The sequence below is a fragment of the Colobus angolensis genome, unplaced genomic scaffold, assembly GCF_000951035.1.
Source record: "Colobus angolensis palliatus isolate OR3802 unplaced genomic scaffold, Cang.pa_1.0 Scaffold24, whole genome shotgun sequence".
Taxonomy (NCBI): domain Eukaryota; kingdom Metazoa; phylum Chordata; class Mammalia; order Primates; family Cercopithecidae; genus Colobus; species Colobus angolensis.
Window position 1 is genome coordinate 12,370,167 of NW_012115599.1, and position 25,648 is coordinate 12,395,814.

At 46.7% G+C, this 25,648-nt stretch overlaps 1 protein-coding gene across 2 annotated transcripts in view; it reads right to left on the bottom strand.

Annotated features, from left to right (window-relative positions):
* ANKS1A (ankyrin repeat and sterile alpha motif domain containing 1A) overlaps window positions 1-25,648 on the bottom strand; it is a 200,045-nt gene that overhangs the window by 37,119 nt on the left and 137,278 nt on the right. For both annotated transcript variants that reach the window (XM_011945402.1, XM_011945400.1), the window contains exon 12: window positions 1,270-1,336. In XM_011945402.1, the coding sequence (XP_011800792.1) occupies window positions 1,270-1,336 (67 nt within the window). The remainder of the gene's footprint in view (window positions 1-1,269; window positions 1,337-25,648) is intronic.

The window sequence follows — 25,648 nt, forward strand, 5'->3', positions numbered from 1 at the left end:
TGAGCCAAGATTGTCATTGCACTCCAGCCTGGGTGACAGAGTGAGCGAGACTCCGTCTCAAAAAAAAAAAAGAAAAAAAAAAGGAACATCTTTTAACTGAAGTATTTGTATCTACTACTCATTCACAGCAAACCTATGAGGTTGACACTATTATCCAAAGGTTGCAGATATGGGGTGAGGGGTGCAGAGACATTAAGTGACTTGCCAAGACACGTATGTCTCTAGAGCCAAGATTTGAACCCAGGACTGTGAGGCTCCAGAGCCCAGGCTGTCCCCACCAGGCCCCATGGTATATGATGCTCCTTTCTCCCTGATGTGCACACTCAAGCCCACCCATCAGACTTCCTGCCCAGGGCCACAGAAGCCCATGAAGGAACCAGAGGTGTCACTTGAGACTGACAGGTCAATCCTGGATGGAGCCTCCCGAGTGAGCAAGAATTTCCACCCCTTCAGCGCAGAGAGGCATTTCCATGAAGGTGAAGACAGGCCAGGCTCCCGGCTGGGCTGCTTTCAGCCTGGATGCCCGGGTGCCCAAACCATCCTTGAATGCTTGGGGGAAGAGGTGTGAGACCTGCTCTGAGAGGCACCTTTAAGAGCATCTCACCTGAGAAAGCAACACAGTACAATCCTATTATCAGATAAAACAGCTCAGATGGCCTCCCCATTCCATGTTTCAAACAAAGAAAACAGAAGCTGACCTCACTACTAGGGCTTAGAAAAGAATGACCAAAGTAGCAGTGATACAGTGTAAGAATGGTAAGTGACGAAGTAAACTGAGTCAGGCACAAGGAACTGTGGGAAGAGGAAACAGCACAGTCACCCTCCCAGGCAATTCACATGCATGCTACGAGTCTGAGACCCCTGGTCTAACCCAGTGCTCTGCCACTGTCACAGATGAGACCCTTGAGAGCCATCTCGGAAGCTGCAGACACCAACGCTGAGGTGCACTCCGATTTAAGCGCATCTAAGAAAGTCCATAAAATAATGAGTAAGTGACGATTGTTGATCTAAAAATTTTTCCTAACAGGCAGCTTAAAATTCATTTTGTACCTTTTCCCCTCCCATAGGTAAAAGGAGTCATGGCTCTAAAAATAACAGCAAGATGGGGCTGTCTAGGTATTGGGGACTGTGAATTACAGGAGCGTGACGTGGTCTGAAGCTGACCTCTCCCACCCGCTGGACATCTGTCTTCTGTGTGAGAGGAAAGCCTGAGCCAGAAAGCAGCCAGACTGCTGGGTTCTGTGGGGAAAGGGCCACTTGGTACGGTACCTGAGATCTTTTGCCGTTCCTGAGAAAAGTCAATCCCTTCTCCAATAGAACTCATGATTTTCTCAATCTGAAATAGAAGAAAGAACAAAAGGTAGTCAGGCTCGGGGTAAACGTTGCCAGCTCACCACAGCGCCAATGGGGGCTGACCTCCAGGTCTCTTTCAGATGCTTCCCAGCACCAGCACCAGCCTGCAAAGTATCAGGACTCTCTGCTGCTCAGGTCTAAGACAGGCCTTCTCCGGCCCCAGCCCACAAGGTCTGAAGTACTGCTCTGAAGGGAGTGAGACGGTGACAGTCTGGGCTTATTAGCTGCTAGAAACACCGAAGGGCCTCTCTTTCAAGGCATCTCTATTTCATTCCCCAGCAGTTCTCCCAGACCAGCAGAGACTGGGGAGAGGCCACAATCCCAGGCCAGACCTGATCATTTCACTGCTCACGCTAGCATTTCAATTCCACGAGAGTGGAGACTTTGCCGGCTTTGTTCCATGCTACGCTGAGTGCCTAGGGTAGTGCCTGGCAAATCAGCAGCATTCACCAGATAACTGACACTGTATGACTGCAAGCTCTGGGGAGTGAGGATGATTTCTAGAGCACCTGCACACAGAAACCTATGAGAAGGAAAGGCGAGGCAGGCACTTATGCCCAAATGGAAGGCCTTTTGCTTCTTGGAGGCCAGCAGTCCTGGATGGAGCTCTGTGTTCAGGGGATGAGATGGGGTACAGACACCTGTCCCTCTTCTGGACCACAGCAGAGAAAGCTAGTCTCAAAGCATCCAGTGGCTCTAGCACTGCCCCCAGTATGGACCACCTGTCCCAGCCATCTGGCCTTGGTCACTCTGGACCAGACCCAGGCCCCCTTCCCCAGGAAGCCTGGCCAGGGGCAGGACGAGGCAGTGGGGAGCAGCCACCTTCTCTTCTTCCCCTCCTCCTCCGTTTTGGGTTGCAGTGATAATGAGCTCATTTACTGCTCTTTTTCCAAAGAAATGAGAAAGAGGACCTTTTGTACCAGAGCTTGGATGGTTTTTCCTCTAAGTGCAAGTAAGGAGCCTGGGTCAGACAATCGGAAAAACAATTCTCCAGCCAGCCGGCTGGCAGACAAAGCCGTGCATCTGACACCCAGCAGAAGAGCACAGAGCAAGCGCCACCTCTCCTCGGGCAGCTGGGGGTTCGGGAGGGTATCTTCCTCCAGCCACAGAAGTGACTGCTGGCTCAGGCTGTCACCTGACTGCTGTTAACCAGACTGAGCTCAGCAAGGCAGAGGGAAACAAATCTGACCCCTGGAGCAAACTGAGGCTGTGTCTCTAAGCACTGGCCCCAGCAGCCCAGAGGCACGGGAAGGACACTGTCAGAGCAGGTTGGCTCTGCCCCTTGAAGAAAATGCCTCCCTCCACCCCCATGACTTTCTTTGGCCCTGTTTCAAGTGCTGCCTCCTTCAGCAGGGGCAGCATGATACAAGGGAAACTCCCCAGACCTCCCAAAGCTTCCATTTATTTTTATTTTTATTACTCATTTTTTTTTTTTAAATAAAGAAGAGGTCTTGTTATGTTGCCCAAGCTGCTCTTGAACTCCTGGACTCAAGTGATCCTCCCACTTTAGCCTCCTGAATAGCTAAGACAACAGGGAGGTGCCACCACGCCTTACTATTTTTAATTTTTTAATTTTAATTTTGTTTTTTGAGGCAGGGTCTTGCTCTGTTGCCCAGGCTGGAGTGTAGGCTCGCTGCAACCTCGACCTCCTGGGCTCAACTGATCCACCCACCTCAGCCTCCCTAGTAGCTGGGACTACAGGCATGCAACACCACACCTGGCTAATCTTTTGTTATTTTTTTGCAAAGGCGGGGTTTCGTCATGTTGTCCAGGCTGGTCTCAAATTCTTGGACTCAAGTGCTGCACACCTTGGCCTCCCAAAGTGCTAGGATTATAGGCATGAGCCACTGTACCTGGCTATTTTTTCTTTTTTGTAGAGATAGGGTCTCACTATGTTGCCCGGGCAGGTTTCAAAATCCTGGGCTCAAGTGATCTTCCTGCCTTGGCCTCCCAAAGTGCTGGGACTACAGGTGTGAGCCACCGTACCTGGCAAGCTTCCATTTAAAATGGATAAAAATGAGGATGATACGGCCTTTGTCCAGGGTTGTGTGGATTAAAAGGTATCATGTACAGAAAGCACCTGGCTGAAGGTCTAGCTCACAGAAAATGCTCAATAAGGTTAGTTTGTTTCCACTTCTGCTCTGTTGTCCCGTGAGTGCTCCAGCCCAGTAAAACCTATTTTTAAAGTTGTAAAAACATTTTTACTTACACTTATTTTTTGATACATTCACATGATTCAAAATTCAAAAGATACAAAATGTTATTCAGAGAAAAGTCTCCCTTACCCATCTCCCAGTTGCCTCTCCTGCATTCTTCTATTCTACTCACATGCAGAGCTCACCACCACTGTAGACACCAATGAGGGTTGGCATCAAGCATATTTTATTTGCCTTGTCACCCGCTGGGCCTGGCACATGGTAAATAGACAATCTATTGAATGAATCTGTGAATGAAGCAAAGTGTAGTTTCCATTTCTTTAGAGTCTGCACTGGAAAAGCTGTTCTCCACGGCCGTGCAGCGTGCCGGGGAAGGAAAGGGCTGAAATGGTGGGGTGACTCCAAGGTATCCTTTGAAATAAAGTCATATCATATATTTCATTAGCATCATAATCACTTAACATCCGAAGCCCTAGGTGACCTGTCCAATCAGCATCCCTTGGTGGTAAAATTTGTGAAATTTTGCCAAAGGGCCTTTTGGCATCAGAGTGAACAGAGCTGAGCACCCCCGCTGCTTCTCTGCTCCGCTCTTTCCTGCTTGGCCCAGGAGTCACCCACTAGTCAACTGACATAGGCCAGCAGAAGCCCAGGTTTTTAAAATTTTCTTTTTTCTGAGACATGGTCCCACTCTGTCACCCAGGCTGGAGTGCAGTGGCACAATCATGGCTCACTGAAACCTTGAACTTCTGGGCTCAGGGGATCCTTCCCACCTCAGCCTCCCAAAGCGCTGGGGGTACAGGTGCCTGACCCAGAAGCCCGGGTATCCGGAGAGCTGTTCCTGGCTGCAGACAGGCCGGGAAATGCTAATGGATGCTCTCAGAACGATTTTGCCCAGGCTAGGAAGTTGTTTTATTGTTCCACGAACTGCCGTGGCTAAGTCAAGCTGAGCTGGTTCTAGTTCCAGAAAAACTCAGGGTCCTCGGCACTGGACTCGCAGCCTGTAACCCTGGACTCCTTCCTCAGCAACTGGAACCTGTCTTGGTGGAAGCTCAGGGCCAGGAGGGACATGGCAGCGAAGAGGTCCTATTTGGGCAGAGATTGGCAGGTCCCCGCCCTGGCACCAAAGCAGAGTATCTGGAGCTGTGGTCTGCCCAAGCCCTCAGCCTGAGCTGTGGAGATGGGGAGGAACCGGAGCTCATCTTTTCTCCTTGCCTCAAACTCACCCTCAGGGCCCAGAACCAGCAGAGAGGAAATATGATCATTTTAGTCTAGACAAAGAAGAGCATTCAGACACACAGATATCATTCTGATCTACATACTTCATGCAGTTTAACCTCCTAGGCTTGAGTTAAAAAACAATCTGAATAGGCAGCTTTCCCAGAAATGTTCTGCATTCCAGGGGAAGAGACAGGTTAGATGTAATAGAAGGGAACCATTTAGTGTTCTCCTCTTTTTCTGTGGTTTTGGATGAGTGACATTTTTGGAGAGAGATGAGAAATGGCCATGCTTCCTTACTACTGCACTTCACGTGAACTGACTGAAAACTTACACTTGTGTTTGTTAATATAAGGTCTTGAAAGTTATCACCATAATGGACTCTTCACAAAATGCTTGGAAATACTCCATTTTCAGAAAGTTTTCAGGATGACTCTGTTTAGACTATTTTTCCCTGCCAGGGCTGTGTAAAATGTATTCCCCATATGGCTGAAAACAAGAACAAAAACAAACACTGGAGATACTGCTGCTCAGGCCATCTGACATCTGCTTGTTTAGACCACAGGATTCTGGTTGCCCACGGGCTGGTGATGGGAGGTGGCGCTCTGCATGGAGAGGTCTCCATCCCCCACCACCAGGCGGCAGAGCCATGCAGATGACACCCAGCTTTTTAATAAATACTGGGAGTTGAAGGAGGGGGAAGAAAGAGTTTTGATGGGTCTTCTGTATGCCAGGAAGTGTGCTGGGCACAGGCAGACCTCAAGCTTTGGTGCAACTTGGCTCCAAGGCCCGTGGGAAACCTCCCTTTCAGGAGGCGGTACAAGTCACGGCTGTGTGCAGGGCTACCACACGGGGCCAAATGTCAGGACAGCAGGAATCAGTCTGGTCAACATGTCTAGAAGTTGGGGCCCATGTAGAGGAGGATGGGAAAGGAATCACTTTCCTTTAACTTTCCTTTGGTGTAAATGGGAGCATGAGAGAAGTTTCTACAGCTGACTTGGCTCCTGACATCAGACATTCCCTCCCAACACCCTTTCTGCTGCCTGGGAGTTGTTGGTGCCTTAGGACCCCCTGGCAGTTGGAAAATACACACGGTCTCCTTAGGCCTGAGCCACGGGGCCGGAGACACCTTCCACCTCGCCTCCTCCACTCAGCACTGATGACCTTATTGGCTCAGAAACACCTTCTGCTTTGCAGGATTACTTCCCTGATTAACTGTTTTATGGTGTGTCCCAGAGACACTAAAGAACCATTGAGGGTAAGAACCCTGCGTCACGCTGTTTTCTTTAGGTCCCACCGTATGCCTTGTACACAGCTAAGCACACTGGTGGTGTTCGATGACAAACGTTTGTTAGCTATCGCTAATACACCGGTCTCTTTTACGCTAACAGGGAAAGGCGGAAGGCAGCCAACAGTCTCCCTCTGCACCCGTCTGAATTCTCTAACTCCCTTTCCCTCCTCATTTTTACGTTTCTCTGACTCTCTGAGTTGCTGGCACAAGGTTGGCACTCCCCCAAAGCACCTCACACTCCAAAACTTCCAGCTGATCCCTTCTCTGAGCAATCCTGCAGAGCCTTGACTCACAGCGAGCCAAACGTTATCCCACTTTTCACGTGAGGAAACTGAAGCTCTCCTCCATGGACACTCCCAAACTGCTCACACAGGGCACTGCTCTCACTTTCACAGGTGCCACTGGCAGCCAAGCCTGCTTCCTGCTGCAGGGGGCAAAGTGGCAGACCCTCTCCTCTGGCCAGATAGCCTTGCTTGGACAGTGCTCCCCTTCCCAGGAGCAGGGGGCCAAGTGGCTGAGCCATCGCCTCCTCAGCCTCACCAGATGCTTTGTGCCCATCCCATCAGGCGACTGCTGACGTCAAAATCTGTTCCTTAGGCTGTGCAAAGAACTCTAAAGACTGCTGACAGCTGCACTCCCAGGCCCAGAAACCACATAAGAATTCATCACCATCTCTGTCTTCTGCCTCTTAGCAGCAGACAGGCTCTCAGCCTAGAGTGGGCTTTGATTCCACATCTGAAAAAGGGTCACTGGCCAGGGTCTGGGCGATTTTTTTTCCTTCTCCTCCCAGACTGAATTGCGCATGGCCTCAGGAAAGACAAAGACGGATTGAAGTAAATTATTTGTCCTGATTTTCTAACCTTGTCAACCGCTTTTAGGAGAGGGAGGCAGAATGGGGTGGGGGAGGGGAAAGGCGCATGGCAGGGAATGAGTAACTATCTGCCAGCGCGCTCAGGGCTGTCCTTGCCGAGGCGACCAGACATGGCCGCTAACAATGAAGAACTCCTTTTCCACAGAGCAGGCTCGGTCTCCACTTCAGCTGTGTCTCACAGGGTGGCACTCAGGTTGTTACCATGTTCATTGCTGTGTCCCCCTACTTCAATCCCCTTTACATCTTCACCTTCTTTTTCAACTCCCCTTTTTCTACTAGGCTGAGAGACAACAGAGCTGTTTTGTTTCAAAAGTGCTTTGTCCATCCATGACAAAGGCTCCTATTAAAGCCTGCCTTTTGTGTTTGCCCCAGGCTAGGCTGGTGGAGAGAGGAAAGCCAGGGAGCTCTGGCTTCCAGAGCAGGGTCTCAGGCTCTCACCTCCCACCTGCCCCCTCATTTTTGTCTTTCCTATACCTCTTGGGTTGCTGATATTGGGTCTTGCTCCCTGAAAGCACCTCGCACCCCACAACTACCAGCTGGTCCCTTCCCTGACCCAGAGGTCAGGGCTTAGACCCACATCTGCAACTTGACAGAAAGGAAATACATGGACATGACATGAACATGACCGGGAGGAAATACGTGGCCCTGACTTGACATGATGTGAAGGAAACACACGGAACTAATACTTGCCAAATGACCTTCTCATACCAGAACAGCCTACTGTAAAAGCAATCTTTTACTCAAAGTGCCAAGAAACTGCTGAAAGAATAAAAAAGTTGGGAGACCTAGATTCTAATTAACTTTATTATTGCTTGCCACATAACTCTGGGTTATATGCCAAGTACTGGCTTTAATAAGTGGGTCAAGAATCTAAAAGATTAATGAGGATTATGTATTTGGGTTCTAGTTCAAGGTACACAATCTACTTTTCATCGAGGAGCAGGCTTTTATCTTTTGGCATGGTGGGGAGGGGTGAGGAGGAAGTACACAAACCTCAGAAAGCCTGCAGTTACCTAAAAACACTGGTTAACCTGCCACTTGGTCCTTCAGGCACCCCCACCAGCCTCCAAGTAACCTTCCCTCGGTCTAGTTCTTTCACAATCTGAATGTCATTACGGCACACTGCTAGTCTGGCTATGGATAAAATCAAGCCAAAGAAAACATCCTAAACTTCCACTCAGAATCAATTTCCTCAGTAGTGTGGCCAGGGAAAGGGGTCTTAGCTCCTCAGATTCTACAGGGGAACACCTGTCTTACAATATCAGGGTGGTCAGATGTAGGATTCTTAGCACCGAATTATATATACTTAAGGTTTAAAAATACATACATATATACTTAATACAAATACACTATCAGGATCCATCAGTTGCCTTGAGATTTCCTGAAGTTTGCCACTCCTAATTACCTCTGAACTTGCGAAACAGGAAGAAGGTGGGTAAATGAAGTTGACAGAGTCCCTAAACTTCAGTTTAAAGCACTAGTTAAAACCTTTCAGATACGACATACGAAAGAGCACGTGCCGCAATGATTCCATTTATATGAAGTTCTAGAATAGGCAAAAGTAACTGAGAATGGAAAACTACCAGAAGAGGCTGGGTGAGGACTGGCTGGCTGGGGGAGGCACTAGGGAACCTTCTGGGAGTGACAGTAATGTTCAGTATCTTGATAGGAATTTGGGTTAGACAAATGTATGTACTGGTCAAAACTTATGGAATAACAGACTTAATAGATTTCCCTTTGTATAAATTCTACCCCCCTCACCCCCCAAATAACTATAAACAAACACCAAACTCCAGTTAATCATATATATGTTAAAGTGTTTGGGGATGAAAGTACTGATGTCTGCAACTTACTTTGAAATGCATCAAAAAATAACATGATTGCTAAGTGCACTGAGGGGTAGACAGATGGATAGATGCAATAAAGCTCGTACAGCAAAATGCTAATTATAGAATCCATGCCCTACGTGGTGGATATACAGGCATTCACTATTCAAGTCTTTCAAGTTTTCCGTAGTTTGAAAAGTCTCATACTGAAATACTGGAAAAATCTTTCAGGATCAGATCTTTTAGAGGATAATAAATTATAAGATTAACACTAGTCTGAGTTTCATTTGTGATGAACTCTGCTCAACATGCTAATAAGCAAAGACATGCCCGAGAGGCGAGAGGCGAAGGAAACAAAGAGAAAGGAATGTGGGAAAGTTGATGGCACCATTATTCCCTGTTACCAAGCCTTCTGGGGTGAGGGCTCTCAGCACAGCTTCTGTGTTGTGGTGTGGCTTTCTCTATTTTGGAACCCAGGCTAACCCCAGTCTTGACAGTCTGAAAACTCAATTATCAGTGTTCCCAGGATGAGTAGACCCTGGGAAACTGGCTCATATTAATCAGGGTCAAAAGAAATTGATCCCTACATCTGAGAGTTTCTTTAGCATGGTAAGCAGCACATTAGAATACTTAGCTGGTAGAATATGTTTGTATCCTCTGTCTCCTGAAATCAAATAAAATTACAAAATCAAATACACCTTCAAAATTTGGGAGTATGTGAAAGCTGTGTGAACTACATTGAAGGCTCATTCATCTTTCCTGAAAATAGAATTCATGTGCTCACAGCAAGGTCGACCACCGACCCTGAAAGCACTTTTGTTTAACAGTGTGAAAACTCAAGACTTGCAGGGTATTAGGTTCTGTGCTGAGTTCTTTCAGTGGGGTCCTTGCTGCACTAGGCACCAGCTGACTGCCCTCCTGGTGATTCAGTTCCTCCTCACAAGCACCCTGGTGGGGAGCTAGCATTCTTCCCACTTTAAAGGAGAGAAAAGCAAACATGAGAAAATCAAAATAACGTCCATGGGTCACAGCACTAGCCATATGTGGGCATTGCTCAATTCATTATCTACCTAATTCATGGTGTCCAGTTTGTTTCAAGTGAAACTAGTAGGCCTCACAAAACCTAAAAAGTTAGCACCAGGTGGCCCTAGATAGGGTCCCACCCTGCCTAGATAGGGTCTCACCCTGCCTCGATAGTGTCCCACCCTGATAGGGTCCCACCCTGCCAATTCCGGGAAACAACCTCATGAGGTCCCACCCTGCCAATTCCAGGGGTCTCACCCTGCCTCGAAGTTCCCGGAATCATCAACTCCAGGACAGAACCTCATAAGGTCCTGCTCTAACCAATTAAACCAAGACCCCTTGCTCAGGCTATAGCTAGACCCAATCATTTTACGCCTTAAGCTTTGTTTGAATTTCGCGCCATAAGCTGTGTTTGAACTTGTGTTAGCCTATATAAACAGCCTGTAACAAGCAGTCGGGGTCCCAGGACCAACTTAGAGCTTGGGACCCTAGCGCGCTAGTAATAAATAACTCTCTGCTGTGAACCTCGTGTCGGTGATCCTTCGCGATGACCCCTGCCCAGGAGGGAATCGAGAGTTCGGTTCCAACACAAGCCTAGCTTTCGCTCTATTAAAGCTCAGCGCAGGATTTCAAATGCACTGGATTGAGAACATTGGAAAGGCAGTGTGTAGGGGTGGAAAGAACAAGGACTTATGAATTAAAAACTTGAGTTCAATTTCTGGTTCTGACACTTAATTAGCTGTGGAAACTTGGATAAGTCATTTAACTTTGTTGACTTTCAATTTCCTCTTCTATAAGGTGAAAAAGAGTCCTCACTCATGGGATCATTGCTATGGGCAAATGACCTGACTTCTCTTCCTTAAGATTCAGTTTCCTCAAACACAAAATGCACATACCAACAGAGGCCTGCTGTAAAGACCTGACACAATGTACAAGAGGTCTGAGTGCAGCCTTTGCTTTCAAGGCAGGGCTATAATGAGGAGTTAATTTATTATGACACAAGTCTGAGCAAGCTGTGCATTGCCTAAAAGACACAGTTTTGGTGTAATTCATTCACTCCCTGAATGACATCATCCTAAAAGGCAAGGTTCTTGCTGCTGTAAGCACGGATGGTGAGATCTGTTCCTTGTTCAAAGGCAATGCCTGTCTGCCTCTGTTGCTGGGGGATTTTAGTCCCTGCTATTTCCCAGGGCCATAGCAGGAGATACTGCGCCTGCTTCCCTCTGTAACTTGACCAGATGCCAGCCTTCTTTACTCTGGGAAACATCTGTAGTCCTCGTAAAACTACAGATGCCAGGCAGAGTCCACACCACCCTTCTCCCTTGCACGTTTCAGTTTACAGCGATTAGACGGGGCTTGTACTTGCCATTCACATTCATCTGGTTCCAAAATAAACAAAATTCTATCTAAAAAACAAGTTAATCAAAACCCAGGTTCCTTTGTTTTTTGTTGTTTTGTTTTAAAAGATACACCAGAGGGAAAGGGCTTCCTTCTGGCAGAGAACATTTAGAACATGCTGTGTGAACAATAGCTCACTTCCTGGACACTCAGCTGGAGGCAGCTTCTCCATTCAGGACAAAACGTTTTCTGTGAGGGAGTGTCGCCTTTCTACAAGGCAGCTCTTGGGGTGCGAACCAAACAGGAGGATCCAAGACAATCCTGAAGCGAGGAGAGGGAACAGCGTCTCAACTCAGGCCTGCTCCTTCTCATGCAGGCTGTGGGTCTACCTCCAGCCCCTCACCTCAGAGACAGCTGGCTCCCACAGGGCAGGGTCTGCAGGTAGCGAAATGCCTGAGACTGTGGAACCGGCTTTGCCTCTTTCAGCAGCGCTGCTGTGAGCAAGCCACTTGTTCTTCCCACACCTCCGTTTGGTCATCTGTAACAGGGATAACGACACCTACTTGGCAAGCCTGTTATTGACCTCCGCTTAAGCGACCTGCCAGCGAGCTAACCTCACGCCACCCCGTCCCTCAGTAAGTGATGCCAGCGGACGGCTATGTCCACACTGGGCAGGCTCGCTCCCGCACACCATGGTCTTCTGCTTCCACACACTCAGTGTTACCCTTACCAAGAGTCAGCTGAGGTCACTTCCAAAACTGCTTAGGATGGTTGTATTTGTTGATGAAAATAGAAAATTTAATTAAACAATACATAAATTATGAAACCAGTGTAAAAGAACCTTTCTGTGACAACCAAGTAAGTACTCTGAAGAGACTTAATAATGAGATCATTTTTTAAAATGTGCTCTTGAATTAAGTGTGGTTGGGGAAGTTGTAAAAAATTCCAAAAGAAGTCTATACTCAGCTTGCTTCACAAGTGGTCAAATTCTGGCTTTACTTTTAAGCAGCAAACTGGAAATTTTAGTCAATGGTGTTTTATAGGTGTGGTTCATGTAATAAAAGGAAGGCAGAGAACCCCAATTTAACAGATCTACATTGGAAGAAAGGGCCCAGCTCCACATCAAAAGGGTACACATCGATCCATTTGGGGTTAAATTGTTTGATTCTTTTTTAAAAATGACTTCCTCCTTTAACAGGGTTTTGTTTTTACCCAAACCAAACAACCCTCATCCCAAGTGGCCATGTAAGAGGCTTCTACTGGAACAATGGCACATGTGGAAAGCCTCTGGAGGAACTGGCAGCAGTGTCTCATAAACAAGATAGTCGCTATGACCGCAGAAACTCTCAAACCACCTTCACCATCCAATAAGTCAACTTCCAGAGACACAGAACCCCTCTCTGGCTGCTTTTTCCTAAAAAGTCTCTCCCCTGCGGGCTGGTAAACCACCCCAGGTGACTCCTGAAATTTTCAGCTCTTCTTTCTTCCTCATCGAGGTTCCTGTTTGAACAATGCCTTACACATTACTGATCACTGCCTCTGTCCAGGGCCAGCTCGCCAGGCCATGATCTCCAGGTTACAGACCACAGGCATTAGCAAGTCATGGGCTCTCATTGTCTGTCAACTCAGGTCAAATTTCCAGCTTCTATTCATCTGCATATGGCAAGGGGTGAAAAGAAACTGCCCCCAGCCCACCCAGTTCTCAAGCTGAGCGCACAGAGACAGAGGGTCACTCAGTTAACTAAGACCCTTCTCCCCAACATGGTCCTCCTACCTACCCTGACAGACCATAAAGCACGGAGGCAAAAGCAGGGGGAATCCTCCAAGTCTCGCAGACATATTCTGAGGCTCAAGGGCATCCAAGGTCATCCAAAAGAAAATGTCTGAGCTAGGAACCAATGCGTGCCCTGCCCCACCCACAACCCCATCACAGACAACAATTAATTATGGAAATGGCAACCTTATGTCCCCCAAATATAACCATGGAGGATACAACGATTAGAAACATTCTACCGGAAGGAAAGGTACATGGAAGATAATTATTTTCGGTTTCCTACGTAACCCTCACCTGTGAACAGGGATGCTAATACCTGCTTCCCAGGACGGTGTGGGGAGGATGAGATGACACAGGGAGGGTGGCTGGCACACAACAAGCACTGATGAGCACTGGTGCCCTACCTGTACCCTTTGTGGACTGATTGCATCTAGGATTTGTGCTTTAGAATTCTTGCAGCAGAGGCAGCCTGGCTGTACCGCACTGGTGCAAACCTGCTCACGCATACATAAGGTCCGAGGATGGTTCCCGGTCTTTTGACATATGTGCATGCCTCTTCAGCTTCTTTTGTATTTCCCACTAGTGCTCCTACCAGGTAAAGCACTGAGTGGGCTCAGTCAACACCCAGTGGATAAAACAGACAAGGAGCTTTTAAAAGTGGTTACACCTTAACTGATTTTAGGGAGGGATTTGTGTAGGACATACATCTTTCTTGGATCTGAGATTTTTCCTGAAGAGAAAATGAGAGGGGGGAAATGTGGTGGCTAACCCAGCAAATGTGTGGCATCTTCCCACCTGAAATTCCTCCAACTGTATCCTTAGTGCCTTACTGCTAAGTTCCTGTGTCTATCCTTTTACATCAGCCCCACGCTGACCTCAACAACAAGGAACTGTGTTCTTTCCTCTTTAAAAAAAATGAAATGTTTCTTAAATTCCAAAGAACATATTTTATAGTATGGTAATTTCAACAACAATAATAAATGACCCATTCACATGCCTACTACCTGGTTTAAGAAATAGAAAATGCCCTTCCTGGGATCACTTCCCCCCATTTCTCTGCTCCTCTGAGACCACACCATCCTGAATTAAATGTTATTACCCTCTGGCTTTTCTTTAACCTACCATCTATGTCAGTATCCCTAAACCATATAGGGTTCTGTCTTTTTTTCTTAGCCAAGCGGACAGGAACACAACTTGATGTCCTCCAAGTAGCCCAATAGGTTCTGGAACCAAGGTTCAGATTGGTCACCTCCCTCTGGCTGGCAGGAAAATGGGAGGCCACAGAAGAGCTCAGCATCTGAAGAAAGGGTGGTGCTGGCAGGCAGAGAGCAACAAGCCTTGGCTTCTTGTTGGGCTGGCAGTGTGAGGACTCCTGAGAAAATCCATTCCCTATATGGGCAGCAACATGCAACAGCTGGGGGCTAAATGTCAGGTTAAAGTGTACACCCCCATGGGATTACTAGAAAGAACACAGCCTTTTCAAAACAGGCCAGTGAAGAGTGCCTATTCCAGGAAAGGCCCTGTGGACTTACACTCTTGGGTTTGTTGGCAAGTGAGTCTTACAAGTTGCAATTATGGAGTGTACAAATTTTCTCAGGAAAGACACCAAGAAAAGCGGCATGAAGGGAGAGGAAAGGCAGAAAAGACGGCCACGCAATCTCTCCACTTGTGGGACCTTTGCAGTGGGAGACCCCCAAGATGCCCACAATTCAAAGGCCATCTCCAATCTCAGCCTGCAAGAAGATTCCAGAGTGATTACAGCCCACTAGTCTCAGCTGTTTTGTAAGCATTGATTGCTGCCAACAGCTGTTCTCTAGGGGCTTTGTGTATGTGCTAGGAGGTAGGGCCCTTCAGAAAACAAGTGGAAGCTACAACCTCAAGACAATATCTAGAGAGAAGGCAGTCAGAGAAGCCAAGGAAAGAGCTAGTTTATTAATGTTTGACCAAGACCCAGGGCAACTATTATTTTTAGTATTTCTCATGACTTTATAACATCCCCATTGTTGGCTATTTATTGGCTATTTTCCACAAACCTCTCAGTTTCCCATTTTTGTTTTAACATGCAATAAAATCTTAAAAGGGGACTGTGTGCTTATTTCAAACACAGCAAAACTGGGGAGACACTAGAAAACATTATTCCTTCCCCAGAGTTCTGGGATATGAGGGATGAGGGAGGACACAGTGGAGGCAGGCACCTGGATAGGTGGGCCAATCCCTGAGGTCTATGGGAGAGAAGAAAGGGGTGAAGGGGAAGCCTACTGGGACCCCAAAGAGTCCCTGGCTAACGGCCAGAGGGTCCCAGGCTGGGCTTCTAAGCTCCACTGTCAGTCAGGGCATAGGAATCTTATCTTCGAAAATTCTGCCTCTTGTAGAATCAAATGCTGGAGTAATGAGTGAACTGGTGTAGAGAGAGTCTGAGACTGAAGGAAATGATCAGTAAGAGCCTTGTTTTTCTCAAATACTTTTGTGCTCAGGCCATGTGTGTCTGTGTGTAGGCACATACATCAGAATCTCAAATATGCTTCTACACAACTGAAAATAAACAGGATGGCTCTGGTCAAAACTGTGAAGTTCAAAATCTCAAACTCCTCTTTTTTCCTTTGTCCCCAGAAGTGGGACTAAGTGAGAACAGCTGGTACAGGGATCAACAAACTCGGCCCTTGGGCTCTCACCACCAATCAGTGGAAATGGAGGAAAGGAAGATGAGGGTCACAGGAGGCAGGCAGCTGCAGATTCAGCAAGCAGGGCCTCAGACATCATCCACACGAATCTCTCAGTTTTGCAGATGAGAAAACTCAGGCTCGGCGGGGCTAAATAATTTAACCAAGGTAACCAGGCTGGCAATACAGGGCCTAAACCTTTCTTGTTGCCTCTCTGCCAAGATACTCCGCTGATTTTGCAACTGAGGAGACGGCAGAATATGGAGCAGCCCTTGATGAAGATACTTTCTATGGCCTGAATTCTGTTCCCTCACATTTCATATATTGAGGCTCTTACCCCCACTATGAAGGTATCTGGAGATGGGGCCTTTGAGAGGTAATTAGGGTTAGAGGAATGCATGAGGGTAGGGTTTATAAGAAGAGGGAGATATATCTATTCTGCCATGTGAGAATATAGTGAGAAGGCAGCCGTTTCTAAGCCAGGAAGAGAGGGTCCTCGTCAGGGGCCATGCTGGCCGGCATCTTCATCTTGGACTTCCCAGCCTCTAGACCTATGAGAAATAAATGTCTGTTGTTTAAGCCACTCAAACTATGGTATTTTGTTACAGAAGCCTGAGCTGTCCAATATATGACTTAGGCCTCTCGAGGGCTGAGTACTGAAGGAAAAAGACCTGAGAAAAATGACCTTTCGCACCCTTCCTTCTCTATAGCCCTGGGCGGAAACACACACTTGCCTCTTTCAGGAGAATGGCTTCTGTGCAGAGCACTGTGCTGTCCCACTTCAACAGGGACACAAGTGGCAGTGAACACTTAATTTGTTAAGTTTTTGGGCCATTTTCCTTCCTAACTGGGAGAAACAGAAATGTTATAAAGCTGTCAACTTTTTACCAAGGAAAATGACTTTAAAAATTAACAGGATGGCCGGGCACGGTGGCTCAAGCCTGTAATCCCAGCACTTTGGGAGGCCGAGACGGGCGGATCATGAGGTCAGGAGATCCAGACCATCCTGGCTAATACGGTGAAACCCCGTCTCTACTAAAAAATACAAAAACTAGCCGGGCGAGGTGGCGGGCGCCTGTAGTCCCAGCTACTCGGGAGGCTGAGGCAGAAGAATGGCGTAAACCCGGGAGGCGGAGCTTGCAGTGAGCTGAGATCCGGCCACTGCACTCCAACCTGGGCGACAGAGTGAGACTCCGTCTCAAAAAAAAAAAAAAATTCAGTTAAGAACTCCCAGTATAAATAAACATTAAATAACAAAATAAAAAAAAAATTAGGATGGGCCGGGCATGGTGGCTCAGGCCTATAATCCCAGCACTTTGGGGGGGTCGAGGCAGATGGATCATCTGAGGTCAGGAGTTCAAGACCAGTCTGACCGACACGGAGAAACCACGTCTCTGCTAAAAATACAAAATCAGCCAGGTGTAGTGGCGCAGGCCTGTAATCCAGCTACTCGGGAGGCTGAGGCAGGAGAATCGCCTGAACCAAGGAAGTGGAGGTTGCAGTGAGCTGAGATCGCGCCACTGCACTCCAGCCTGGACAACAAGAGCAAAACTCCATCTCAAAAAAAAAAAAAAAAAAGTATGAGGGAGATCTTTGTGGTGAAAGAACAGTTCTGCATCGTGATTGTGGTGGTGATCACATGAACTTACACATGATAAAAATGCATATAACTCCCCACCCACCCACACACACACACGTACATGCAAAACTGGTGAAACGTGAATAAGGTGTGTGGATTGTTCCACAGTCAATCTCCTGGTTTTGGTATTATATTAAATAATATAGTACCATGGGCAGAAACTAGGTGAGGGGTACTAAAAAAAGGACCTCTCTGTACTATTTCTACAACTTCCTGTGAATCTATGATTATTTCCAAATAAATTTAATAGAGAAAAACATTTAACAATCAACATGAAAACTATCCCTTTGTTTTATAAAAGAAAGAACAACGGAAGCATAGAAAAAAGAAAAAAGGCCAGGTGCCATGGCTCATGCCTTTAATCCTAGTGCTTTGGGAAGCTGAGGCAGGAGGACCTCTTGAGGCCAGGAGTTCAAGACCAGCGTGGGCAATACAGCGAGACCCTGTCTCTACAAAAAAAACAAAAACAAAAACAGCCAGGCATAGTGGTGCCTACCTATAGTCCTACCTACTGGGGAGGCTGAGGCAGAAGGATCACTTCAGCCCAGGAATCTGAGGTTATAGTGAGCTGTTGTCACACCACTGCACTCTAGCCTGGGAGACAGAGTGGACCCTGTCTCTAAAAAAATAAAATTAAAAAAAGGGAAAGAATGAACACAATCAGAATAAAGGTGGCTGGCAATCAAATACCATCAGTACCATCACAGCACTCTTCACTGTCCTTAACTTTCTCCTTTCATCATGGACCGGTCGAAACTGTACTGAGGACTTTCTCAGTAAGAATGCAGAGTTCCAGTTTCCCCATCTTCACCACTGTGGCACGCAAACAATGTGCCAGCGGACCCACCCACAGGGAGGCCAGGCATAAAGCTCCCTTTCTTACCAGCCTGACTGGCTTCTGACAGTTCTCTCAGCCTAGAGAAAATGGAAAACAACAGTAGGACAAGATGGGGGTGTGGGTTGCAGTTAGAGGAAAGCCACAGGCTGGCAAGAAATTTGAGTTTCTCTTCTGCCTTCTACTCCTCTTACCAGTGCCCAGAACCCTCTGCTTTCCTTTTCTCCTCCCCCAGAGACAGAGACCTGATGCCACCATCTATGTGCCCCAGGATTTTTCACTCCCTCCCTCCTGCCCTGTCCCTGGCCCAGATTCTGAGACCCAGAGTCTATTCTCACAGTGCCCTCTCCCTTCTCTTGCCACCACCCTTGGCAGCTGCTCTCAGCCCCTGAGTGCTTGCCTGCCCATGTCCCCTCCAGAACAGGGACCCCAGGGAAAACCCTTCCTGTGCCAAGAGTGACAGCACTGGTGCGCCTCAAAGACCTGGGGGTGGTGTACACATGAAAGCCTGAGAAGCCCCAGCCCAGGACCACTAATGGGTGGTAAAGTAGACAATACGCATTAGTCATTTCTAAACCCTCCTATCTGCCAGTTTCCAACTGCAAGCACTTGTGACTCTGAGCATTCTCTCAGGCTGCCAGAGCCCTCTAGACCTGTACACTGGGTAGACTGAAAGCGAGAGGGAATTAATGTCCTGTCCCTACTCCCACTAGGTGAGCAGCCCTCATCCAGACTGACTGGAAGTGGTAGATAAATACCCCAGCTCCCTTGATCTAAAGTAAGTTTGAGTCTCCCAGACTTCCGCAGCAGGTCTAAGCCGCAGGGCCCAAGGGGTAACCTGCTTGATAACAAATCCTTTACTGGTTTCCTTTCTTTCTCACTCCCCTACTCCCCTACCAGTGCTTCCTGGGATCACCTCCCAAATAAGCTATTTGCATTTAAATCCTGCTTTTGAGATTTCAACCAGAGATAGGTGGTCACAGGGAATCCTAACAATTGGGAAATTTGAGCTAGAATTTCAAATATGAATGAGTATATTTCTGTGAGTGTCTGAAGAATGTACATCTGTGTAATTAGGGAAGTCACCAACAGTAATGGCTGCTAGCAGATACTAAAAAGCTATAGGGAAAAACTATAAAAACTTGATTTGCCTAGGTAATATTCATTATAGCCATTTATATGAACTGCGTTTCATTTGCCTAATTACAACTGGCACAAGAACTACCATGTATATGTTAAATATGTCAGACAAAACTTGCATTACATTTTATTTGATTGCTAGTGTTATGTAATCCCATGCCTTGTTCTTGCGTGTTCATAACTGGGTGCTCACATGCACAGTCTATTCACGAGTAGAGGGAACACTGTTAGGACCTGGCTCTTAAAGCCTTGGTTCTCAAACCTCAGCGTGCTACCTGAGGAGCCTGTGAAAACATTACCGGGCCCCAGCCCCAGAGTTTCTAATTCAGAAGGTCTAGGGCAGGAGGGAAGAATTTGCATTTCTCTCAAGTTCCCAGGGACGGGTGATGCTGCTGGTCTGCAACTGCCCTTTGAGAACCATTGCTTTAAGACACCACATGGGAGAAAGAAGGAACTACAGGGTTAAACTTGCCACTTAGCATTAGCAACATGAAAGGCTGACCAGTCTGTGTACTGTTTCTACAAAACCGGCGGAATCTTCTAACACCCTAGATCAGTCACTGAACCAAAACCAGATTTGGTATGTGGACAGTTTAAACCAAAAAAAAGTTGACGTAACTGTTAAACAAATCTCGAGAGACCTGGGTTTGCTCATTTACTCAACAAGTGGGTGTCAAGTACCCAGTCTGTGCCAAAGATGTTGCTATGCAGCAGAGGTTCGGGCGCTGTCGAAGGTCTCGTGAGACGCTGAGTAGGTCACATCCTTAATGGGCTCAGTTTCCTAACCTGTAACGAGAGAACTCGTACTTAGGGAACCTTCTGACTCTAATGTTTTACAATGAAAACCAATGCAGCATCACAGCTCAAAGCAAAAATATTCTGCCTAGTTGCCTGGGCAGCATGAAGTCAAACGTGAGTAAGATCCTAGACGCCGATACTAGATGCCCCAACAGGCCAACTGTGACAGGACAGGTGAAGCCCTGGCAGCAGTCCTCAGTCCCAGTTGCTCAGAGTCCAATTCAATTCATCAATGCCCCAATTAAAGGTGCTGCCAAGGTAAGTTAGTACTATGCCCAACACCAACCAAAGAATGTAAAAGCACCCAGCATGAAATCCATGTTCATAATTGGTACTCCCCTGATATATTATGACATTTAATCACTCCAACTGCTGAAGGGAAAACTAGAGCCATTCACTAGAATTAAGGATGCTATGATAATCTCCTCAACTGGGGTTTTAAATGAACCTTGTGCTAACAGCTTTCCTGCTCTGAATGTAAAGCAGGAGGCAAGCGGAGAGAGGTGGGGCAGCCACCTGTGAAGGGCAGTCACTGAGGACATTGCTCTGTATTTCCAAGAGGCCTGGTTTTTGAATGAAGCCAACAAGCACTGGCCTGCCATACTCCACAGGGAACAGGCAGGAAACACTCTTGTTTTATTCTGTTTAACAGACAGACAAACTGATATGCAGGGATGACTAATAAATCAGCTGAGGAACTGAGAAGTGAGGCTGATTCCTAACTCACCCAGGTTGGCAACCTCTAAGCAGTTTGCAGCCAGGCTTGAGGTAGAACTCAAAACAAACATCTAGGAGACCCATGTGTCAATGTGACATGAGGGATAAACAGGTGGAAAGAGAGGCCAGTAATGGCCATGTCAAGAGGGGTACCCAGGGGATGGGGCACATTTACCCACGTATAAGCTCAACAGCCTCCTGCCAAGCCAACACCAAAAAAAAAAAAAAAAAACAAATGCTTTTACATATAAACAACTAATGTTTTCTTAGTCTTATTTAAGGTATAAATAAAAGTGTATTTTAGAAATTCTTTTTGTTGATCTAAGACATAAAATAGGTAAAACAAAGCCAAACAGTGAAGCACATCATTCAGACGAGCCCCCAGCCCCTACTTCAACCAGACTGCTTCTCTTAAGCCCTTTTTAGATAGAATTCAGAAGCCACTTGACTTCCTTCAAGGAAACTTCCTAAGAGAAGGAATTGTGTCCTTTAACTCTACTCCCTGCACCCATCACCTAGCACCAAGCCTGACACATAATTGGCACCTAGTAAATACCTGCTGATAAAGTAAAGTGCACGGTCCAGGCCAGCCCGCTCAGCCACTGGCAGTGCAGCTGAGAACAGGGATCCAGGGAGGCCCGCCAGCGCATTTCTGCCTGTTACTCAGGGCGAGGCCGTTCCCAAGCCAACATCCACCACTTACTCACGGGTAATGAGTCCCACAGGCTACCACCACCAGTGTCAAGAGAGCTGTTTCCCTCACTTGTTGTAAAATATCCCCTTTAAGTTTTTGCATCTGGGTTTTGGCTCAGGATGCCAGGATTCGAGATCAAGGCTGTCCTTAGCCCATCTGTCCTTCTGTGATGTCACAGGGATCAATCATCACTCAGCTCAGGCTTCCTCTCTTCAGCCTCACTTTTGTAGATCTGATTGCCTCTGACCATGCTCACTTCAGATTTATGATGTTTCATTTCCTTTTCTAGCACAACAGTGAAGAAATATAGACACAATTACCTTATTACATAAAATTTAGCAAATGATGCAATGATACTGGCCTGAGTAATACCAAGCCTACAAAGGCTTAAAAATGTTTTTTAATTAATGTTAAGTGAGAGGCACTGTCTAAACTAAACTAAAAGGCACAGCCACAAATTTGACAGAGGTACATGGTGCTCCCCGGATGCAGACAGAACTTCCCATAAGCCGGGTCTAGACCCAGGAATCTTGTAATTTCTTGTTTCAGATGCTCTGACTAACGTCAATGAGTGCCCTGCAGGTCCACTTGCTTTCCCCAGTGCCACTTAGGCTGTCCCTGAGAAACAAGGCTGGCTGGGGCTAGTGACTGTGGGAGAGCTGATCCCACACTATTCACTTTCCAAGTCTGTCTCGGGTTTGACTCCAGACAGAACAAACATTCAAGAAAAAGAACCAAAACACTTATGGTGATGTCAAAATAGAAAAACACCCACAAAAGCTTATACACAATTTGCAGTGGATCGCTGCAATGAAACACACACACACATGCTGTTCCTTGAAAAGGAGAAAGCAAAACTAAGTGGCAAAATGTACCAAAGTAGCAAACTAATACATCTCTAAGAAATCCATCAGTAGACACACAGATACACCCCTGGTAAAAAGTACACAGCAAACCTAAACCTGCAACATTATGTTCTCATAATGCCACATACAGCAGTTGAAAGCCCGGCAATAGTGGGTGCTGAGGAAATGTTGTTTTGTGGAACCACTGACCAAAGGAACCTGAGTGTTAACACCACTGATGACTTCTAACAAGTACCTTAGTGGAGTTCTCTTCCAGGAACAGGACCCGATCCTGCCGCTGAATAGGCTGCAACATCCAGCCTGCTCAGGTCCACCTGGGGAAGTGAACCCCTTCCAGAGCACAGAGAGACGTTAAGCATCTCTGCATGAGGACCAATAGACTCGTTCTTCATTGAGATCAATCTGTGTTTCCATCCTGAAGGGGCTGGCAGATTTTACATTGAAATCTTTGTCAGCAGTGAAACAAATGCGTCCATCACTAAGCTCCTGCCTTAGAAATGGGCAGTTCTTGAGTTGTTGCCCAAGATGAAAAAAGGCCAAAATCTAATTGAACCTACAGGAAGAATTTAGTACAGAGAAACAGCGTTATCTGAACTGGAGCATGGCCAGACCTCTAGGTTAATACCCCAACAGGAGAGACTCATCAAAGACCTTATTTCGGGATCAGCAGTAATATTTTTGATTCTTAAAAAATGGGCCTTGGAAAATTTTTTCTTTAACCAAATGAATTCCACCAGCATCATACATGTCTGAGATGTGAACTCTCTGCTCTACCAAGTGCCTATAAGGCCCATAATGGCTGTAAGCACATGGACCCACCTGAGGATTTGTTTAGTTCTGCTTTGCTCTGCTGCAGCAAGTCCTTCTGGAGACCTGTGGGAACATATGGAGCTACCCCAGCAGGAGCTGACATTTTAATAAAAATATACCATATCTGGTTTGGTTCTTTTCTTCTCTCAATCTAATTTGGAATAATAGGAGCCAAGAACTGTCCAAACTATTTCTGTTCTTGACTTACATATATGATACTTAGAAGCAGAAAGACTGTTAACACCAATGTGACATTATTAAGGGGGATTCTATCTGCATTCTTTATAAATGTTAATTATGTATGGAGGCAGGACTACTGGGCAGTGAATGAAGTTAGCTTAAAACATGCATTTGACATTTAAATGCCAAATTCATCTCCCCCTTTCCAAACCAGCTTGTTTTAGTGAACTATTTTTACCTTTAAAAAATGGGTGAGGGAGGATTAATTTATTAATTAAGTGAGAAAGTCATAAGACATTCAGTATATATCTCCCAAAATCTGTAAATTTCTGTGCTTACATCTGTGAAGCAAATTATTCTGAATATGCTTTAGAATCCCTAAGTTGTGGCATAAAAGGGCTCTACCTTATTACTAAAGAAAGAAAAAGAAAATAAAATTCCAAATTTAAGGGTGAGGTAAAGGAGAAGGGCTTAATTATTGTATCTCCCTCAGAAAGAAGAAAAACAGCTATCTATCTATGCCTAAGCGGAGCAAGTCTTTAGCAATCCACACCTTGAGTTCTTTGGGGGAAAACATGACATTTTAAGGACTCAGGACATCCCACATCCTTCTGAGGCCCTTAATCAAGGCCTTGCATTTCTAAGTACCCATTTGGGGCTGGGGAGCTGGAGGACTTGTGAAAAAGAACTGTGATTACTACTCTGGAAAGGTCTCTCATCTGACTGGGGAGAAGGGCCACGCACACAAACAAGAGTAGCAAACGTAGTGCCCGCGGAAAGAGCTGCTGGTGGAAAGACCTCTCAAGCTCAAAGTGCAAGGGGGCAGGTTTTACGGCAGACAGAGACTTGACCCATCCTCTCCTGAGCCGCATCACTGTTTATTGGGCTACTGAGCTCCTTCAGTGTCCCTAAGCCTGACTGCAGAGAGGCCTCAGGGCCAGTTCGTCTAATGGGGCCTCACCGCACCTCCCACACTTTGCCCAGTACTCTGCTCTTTTTCTTCAAGAGCACTTATTTTTGTTTGTGGTAATATTTTTATTTGTACTTATTTAATACCTATCTCTCCCTTTAGGGTCTAAGTCCCTCAAAAGCTGCATGTTTGTTTACAATTTCATTTCTGTATGCCCAGCTTAAGCACACAGTAGGCTCTCCCTAAGTGTGGTGAATGAATGACTAAGCCTCTAATTAAGAGTGGAATTTCAACAAAAAGAAATGGAGAAAGTCACCCTAGTAGGGAGAATAGTATAAACCAATGTGTAGGGGAAAACAGTGAGTATAGGAATTAACTGAGCTGGAAAAATAGGGTATGAGATGAAAGAGAAGGTCAGTTACAGAGGCTGGGCCATGGGCTCATTCTCTGGCGAATCATGCACTCCAGGCTAAGGAGTCTGCACTCTGAACCATAGCAATAGGGAAGCAAGGACTTTTTGTTTTGTTTTGTTTTTCCCCTGAGACAGAGTCTCGCTCTGTCGCCCAGGCTGGAGTGCAGAGGCACGATCTCAGCTCACTGCAAGCTCCGCCTCACGGGTTCACGCCATTCTCCTGCCTCAGCCTCCCAAGTAGCTGGGACTACAGGCGTCTGCCACCTCGCCTGGCTTGTTTTTTGTATTTTTTGGTAGAGACGGGGTTTCACCATGTTAGGCAGGATGGTCTCGATCTCCTGACCTCGTGATCCGCCCGTCTCGGCCTCCCAAAGTGCTGCGATTATAGGCTTGAGCCACCGCGCCCGGCCGCAAGGACGTTTTTAGTCAAGGGAGGATAACACAAAATATTTGAGGAACATGGGAAGGCAGCCACAAGTAAGAGGAGCTAGAGAAGCCCAGAGGCAAGCAGCGAGATACTGAGGTGGTGGCTGCTGAGGATCCCAGATAGGTGAGCGTGAATGGAGGGGAGAGATTTTGGAAGGAAACCCTGGCAACTGGCACAAAATGGAAAGAGGAGGAAGGGTTCTGGTCAAGAGCACAAAGGGACTTGAGTGACCATTTACAAGGCCTGGCTCAGGGTCATTTAGACAACATAGGCTTTCCCAGGACTCATCTGTCCTATTGATTTCAAATGAAAAATTGGTACAAAAGCATCTTTACCTGCAAATTAAAGTCACGGTGAGTCATGCAGCTGCTAAAAAATGCCTGAGCAAGTCTCATGGGCCCAGGGCAGGCCATTATGCTGTTAGGTGGAGAGTAGGTAGAGTCACTGTTACGTGATGGGGCACAGGGAAAAGCCGTATTGATTTTGCCAAAAAAGCACAACAGGGGAGAGGCTGAGCTGTATCTCCAGGGCAGAAACCACAGGATAAAGCTTTAAAAGGCAACAAGCACCTCCACTCCACAGAAGTGCTTTCTGTATGGCCTCCTAATGGAGGTTGTGGTGCCTCTGGAAGCACTGTGCACACTGTCTTTGTGCCTCTGGAAGCACTGTGCACACTGTCTTTGTGCCTCTGGAAGCACTGTGCACACTGTCTT